Consider the following 6000-nt stretch of genomic DNA (forward strand, 5'->3'; position numbering starts at 1 on the left):
ATGCAAAAGAAAACAATCATAAAGTATCAAAAACAATCGCAGTAGCTGCTTGATCGGGGCTCTTCAGGTGCGACTTTTGTGATAGTGTTTTTAAGATATTTTGAGTGATTAGGGCAATAACGTTTAAAATAATATGTTAGAAAATAAATATCAACGCATCTGTGGATTAGAGAGTTTATATGACAGCGAATGTCATCTGTTGTGATTCATTTATTTAGATTTCGTTCATTGATAATCGGCAACAGTGGAGATATAGACTATATTGACACTTTATATGATTTCAATAGCATAGATTTAATATACAAGAGATCATATGATGTTAAGCTATTTTAAACGGGAGTCTGTAAAATTATATCACTTTCTATACATTTACCTTTTACTTACGGTAAGTTACTGTACTTTGGTTTTCTGCATACTGTATTTTCTTCAGATTAATTTTGTTGCAGACACAATATCGTATGCAATGGCTGCCAGCTATTGCATTGAAATTAGATTTTTGCAAAAAAGAAAAAAAAAAAAAAAAAAAAAATATATATATATATATATATATATATATATATATATATATATATATATATATATATATATGGCTACCATAGTATTTGTTTATGTTCCTTGGAGTAGCTACAATATGGTATTAGTTCAGTAGCATGGTACAAATCAAAGTAGCGTACCATCACTGTACTATTGCAAAAAAAAAAAAAAAAAAAACTTTTTTTAAATACATTTGGTATCTAACTAATTCTGAAAATCCTTGCCTTTTGTTTCTTTCTTTAGAAGTCATGTCACCTGCGGATGTATGGATGGGTTCTTGGAGGCCCCACAGGCCACGGGGTCCCATCGCTGCTATGTACAATAGTCCAGGGCCAACATATGCTCTTCCAGGCACAACTGGTACATAAACACATACACATGCAACATATGTTACAATAAATACACTGTGTAAATCACAATTTTGAGTTTGCTTTTCTGTGCAGGAATGAATAACCATGACCCACGGATGCAGAAAGGCCCAGCGTTTAGCTTCGGCACACGTCATCGTGAATTCCAGTCCAACTGTTCCCCAGGGCCTGGATACCTTGTTCCCTCCAACATCACCAGAGTGGGTCTTGACGGGACTCCCGCATACTCTGTCTACGGCCGCCGCAGAGATATCAAGCCCTTCCAAACTCCTGGCCCAGGTCTTTAACACACCATAAACACATAACACACTTTTTTCAGTGTGTGTATGGAAATTAATGTCAACAAAAGGCAGAGACTTTGGACATACAAGTCAAAGCTGTTTTTTTTGTTTTATTCAGGCAGTTACTCCCCAGAAAATGCAGCAAAGACCACCTATTTCTCGTCTCCTGCGTTCTCACTGTCTGCAAGGACTAAATTGTTCCGTAATGACCAAACACCAGGTAGATGCCCACAGATCTCCACAGCAACACTAGTGGAACTTTGCTGGAACATACCAAAACACTGATGCGCTCTGCGCTTCAAAGCAAAAACGCAGTAACTACGCCAACACTGAAGGTGGACAAATGGCTTAGATTTTTTGGATTGTTCAGTTAAATGTGGGATATTAAATAGTCTCACTCTGTTCTCTCCAACCAGGTCTCTTAGAAATGAATGATTTTTACATGCATGGCTTGTTGTACGGTATTGCAGCAGTTTCCTGGTGAAATGAACACTAGAGGTGCTACAACAACGACTTTTATCCACTTTTACTCAAATTGCGAATAAAACGGCAGATTATCAGTTCATAAACGCTTACTTTTCACCCTGTTCTACACACAATGCTATCTTATGACATCTAAACACTTTTACTATAGCGCATGACTTGTTTTAACATTTGCATTACATAATAAATTACATTTACAAGCTTGTTCGAGTGTGATCTAAATGTTGCACTTATGATGTAAAGGAGCAGGGTACAAGTCCTGAAGAGCACACAAGTCCACACCAGGTACGTACCGTGGGTATTGAGACTGGGCAAGCATCAAAGGTTTTTAATGCACATTATTAAACGCTGTGCCCAAAACACATTATGCGGGTGAGTGTAATGTCACGTAAATGTTATAAATGTAAATTGTTGCCTTAGAACCCACCAGTCAATGGAAACAATTACGTCACAGTGGCGAACTTCATGACCAAATTGTTTTAAATTCAGGACAGTAATATTGCTCATATCACACAAATTAAAGATTGTCTTGAGCGGAGCATGTTTATGTCCATTAAATCATACAATGATCCATAGTGCCAGAAGAGCTTGTTTTTACAAACAACAAAAAGAAAAAGAAAAGATTGCAAGTTAATACAGTCGTTTCAACATCATAGGCCTCACACGTCACTCTTCCCACAGTTCAGAACCACTAGAATGGATGGCGGCTATTAACTAATCTGACTAATCTTAACCTGAATGCACAAGACATTTTTTTTTTTTAAACAGACACTGTGCCCTAACGTTAGAACTATAAAACAGACAGAGAATAAGACAAGGACATGATTGTCAGATCACTGCTTCATAGCCTCAGACTAACCAGAAACAATGACCTAGTATATATGACCTACTATCATTAACAGATTTTTAATAAATATCTTAACTTACCTTTACTTAAACACAAAATCCATGTGTCTCTTCTTGCAAATGAACATCAAACAGTAGTTTATATTAACAATTCTGTTTAAAAATTTCATATTGTCATTTTTCACCCTTCTGTTAGGTAAGCACTGCTTATCTTGCTTATATGGACAGCACGTCCCTGGTCCACACGTGAGCTGAAAGTGTTATAGAAGCACTACGAAATGACGTGGTTGTGTTTTTCATCTCACATTTGCTTTTTCTGACATTATCGGTTAGGTTTAGGTTTAAAGGTATATTCTGGGTTCAACACAAGTTCAGGTCAATCAACAGTATTTGTGGCATAATGTTGATTATTACAAAAATTTATTTCGACTCGTCCCTCCTTTTCTTAAAAAAAAAAAAAAGAAGCAAAAATGGAGGTTACATTGAGGCACTTACAATGGAAGTGAATGGGGCCAATTTTTGGAGGGTTTAAAGGCAGAAATGTGAAGCTTATAATTTTATAAAAACACTTACATTAATTCTTCTGTTAAAACGCATGTATTATTTGAGCTGTAAAGTTGTTTAATTTGTAATTTTTACAGTCATTTTAGGGTTATAGGGTTTGTTGACATTATATCGTCATGGCAATGAAGTTGTAAAATTGGCTATAACTTAGTAATCAATATTATGCCACAAATGCTGTCGATTGAGCTTAACTTGTATTGAACCTGGAATACTCCTTTAAGGTTTAGGGTAGGAAGGTCGGTTTTGTTGATTCAAAACTCATACAGCATTAACCTTAAAAACCTCATCTGTTTGGGAGAACATTTATTACTCTTTTAGCGCCACACAGTGGACATTTCACCTCAGAACTGCCAAGATACCTGTGAATGCCGCCACAGTCACATAATTTTCATGAGATCAGGCTGGTTTTCTCTGAGTCTGAGCATAGTTGAGCCAAACCCTTCTGTCACAGGACAGACCATTTCAGGTTAAAACTTTTATTTGTTACTGCGTTTAGTTTTTGCAGGGCAGCGTAGGCAGAAGTCATTCATTTTTTGTCTACAGGACCGGCTGCATACATGCTCCCCCCAGTGATCGGGCCAAAAGTTGTCGATAAAACAGCTGCCCCGAACATCTCACTCAGCGGTCGTAGTGCTATCGGCAGTTTCCACGAAGACCTACGAAAGGTGCGGACACATCAGGACATCATATTACAAGCAAAGTTCTTAGTGCTTAGTTTGCAAAGAGGTTGACAATAGTTTTCTTGGTCTCAGACTCCAGGTCCAGGGACCTACCATGTGGTGGACTCTTGTGTGTACAAACATAAGGCCCCTCAATACAGCATCACTGGTCGCAACCTAATGCCTGGAGACACTACCAAGAAACCAGGACCTGGATCCCACCATCCAGAAAGGGTCTGTACCACACAATGACCCACATGTAGGGGAGACTGGGGCTAGTTGTCACACAGGGAAGTAGTCACAAGGGCTGTATCTCAGTAACAATAAGACCCCCAAAATAAATAAAAAAGACTCCAATTATTCATAAATAATATTGTATGTGTTTATAATCTTATGGTAAACAGAAACGTTTTTTGGGAAAAAAAACTTTTTTGTTGTTGCCCTAAATTTGTAAACATGTAATTCTTGTTCTGTTCACTCAACCTCACTTTGAAAAGTCTCATTTTATTCCACTAAATGGCAGGAAACACTAGAAAAAAGATTTTTTTCTCTGTCACATTCCATAACAATATACAGATCTGAAATGTAGGTGGCGCTCTAATGTATTTTAGTGCTCGTCCACAGACATCCAGTCTAATTTTCAGTTCAAGCACCACCCTTGTTGTTTCATTGAATATCTTAGCCTCTGAGTGGACTAGAAGTTCAATTATAAAGTTAGAAGTGTCATTAGAAAGCTGAGATCCTCCCCTTTGTGATGATATAAAACATTTTATCATCAATAGTCGATTACATATTTTTCTGATGATATGTTTTGCATGCTTTTCCTTCTGGGTGGCACATTTTGTTCTGGACATCTAAGATATAACATTGGATTATTCAGCCATGCAAGCTCACAGACAAGTAATCAATGGTTAATGTTTCAGAAAACGTCCTAAGGTAAAAGTAGATATAACATTTTTGGCTATTTGGGGCTTATAGCAGCAGTTATTGGAGCATAAACGAGACATCAGAAATAAGTTTTCACTTTGTGATTCTTTAGAAAATCTTTTGAACTGTCGTACTAGGGCAACAAAAATAACTTTACAGTCACATTCATGAGAATGAGAGCTTTTATTTGATATATGACTTGCCCATTTTGGTGCTATGTGAAGGACTTTTATTTTTATATAAACATTTCTATCCCATTACCTCAGGGGGGCGCTAACATGAATGTTTTGAGGCCTTATTTATTTATTTTAAGTAACATAAATGCAGAAGTGATGGATATCTCTGAAAAGTTCAGATTCTAAGCTTTCAAATGATATCTCATATGCCTGACTTATGTATACGGATACTTTAAAGTTTTAAGTGTAAAAAGTTTTTGCTATATAGCGCCCCCTTTAAGCGCCGCCGGCACGTCCATAGAGTTTAAGGGGTTAATGATTTAGATTTTGTTTTGTTGATGGTGGGGACACATTCCCCCGTCAACCCCCAATGTTCACGCGAAACCTACACCACTGGTTTAATGGCAGGTTCCATTGTGACAACCTGCCCCATATAGTGTGACAACATGCCCTGGTATTGGGGCAAGTTGTCATGAAAGGCCAACTTGTGTTCAATGAGCTCACTCTCTATACTAATGGGCAATATCGTGCAAATATACAAAACCTTTTTTTTGTAGCCAAGACTTACACAGAAACTGACCACCAAATATAAACCTATTACACCAGTGGCAATTAGCCCAGTCTCCCCTTTGTATTTCCTAACTTACAATTGGTCCATACTGAAACCACTTCAGTTGTTCTACTATAAATTGTTTCTGTCTTTGTGAACAGGTTACCTTCACTGGAACCAAAGCTCCCAGCTTCTCCTTTGGAATTCGTCATTCCGAGTACATTGCTCCCATAATTGTGGGTGGTGCTGACTAAACAGGAGATTGCTATCATAATAAACTGTGTTGCAATGAGCTTCACTCTGTCATATAATTTTATGATATTGCCAAAATACAGCTTGAAATAATAGCATTTCAATAAAATAAGGCTTCTAATGTCTCTAAATGTGCTGTTCTCATAGTAACGATATGAGAGAAAGCTCTGTCCAAAATGTACTGTAGTGAGCTAGCTTTAACCGCATCATGGTGGCAAATGGCACTGACGATAACTTTGTAATTCAGATAAGATAGTAGATCATTGAAACAAGATACAAAACTTCATTATTGTCAATTGGCACTTAGTCGTTCACATTTCAGCCATACTGAATCTGAATGCTCAAGCTTATGTGTACAAA

At 37.3% G+C, this 6000-nt stretch overlaps 1 protein-coding gene across 2 annotated transcripts; it reads left to right on the plus strand.

Moving 5' to 3' along the window:
- Nucleotides 1-53: 53 nt before the first annotated feature.
- LOC127417047 (outer dense fiber protein 3-B) lies at nt 54-5749 on the plus strand. 2 transcript variants are annotated; one of them, XM_051656734.1, is made up of 7 exons: nt 54-67; nt 778-894; nt 978-1181; nt 1302-1403; nt 3620-3741; nt 3829-3969; nt 5550-5749. In XM_051656734.1, exons 2-7 carry the CDS (start codon nt 783-785, stop codon nt 5640-5642), a joined length of 774 nt encoding a protein of 257 aa, XP_051512694.1. In that variant the 5' UTR covers nt 54-67; nt 778-782; the 3' UTR covers nt 5643-5749. The 2 variants fall into 2 exon arrangements, with proteins under 2 accessions (XP_051512694.1, XP_051512692.1); XM_051656732.1 differs by lacking the exon at nt 54-67 and adding an exon at nt 121-385.
- The last annotated feature ends 251 nt before the right edge of the window (nt 5750-6000 follow it).

This window comes from Myxocyprinus asiaticus, chromosome 26, assembly GCF_019703515.2.
Source record: "Myxocyprinus asiaticus isolate MX2 ecotype Aquarium Trade chromosome 26, UBuf_Myxa_2, whole genome shotgun sequence".
NCBI lineage: Eukaryota > Metazoa > Chordata > Actinopteri > Cypriniformes > Catostomidae > Myxocyprinus > Myxocyprinus asiaticus.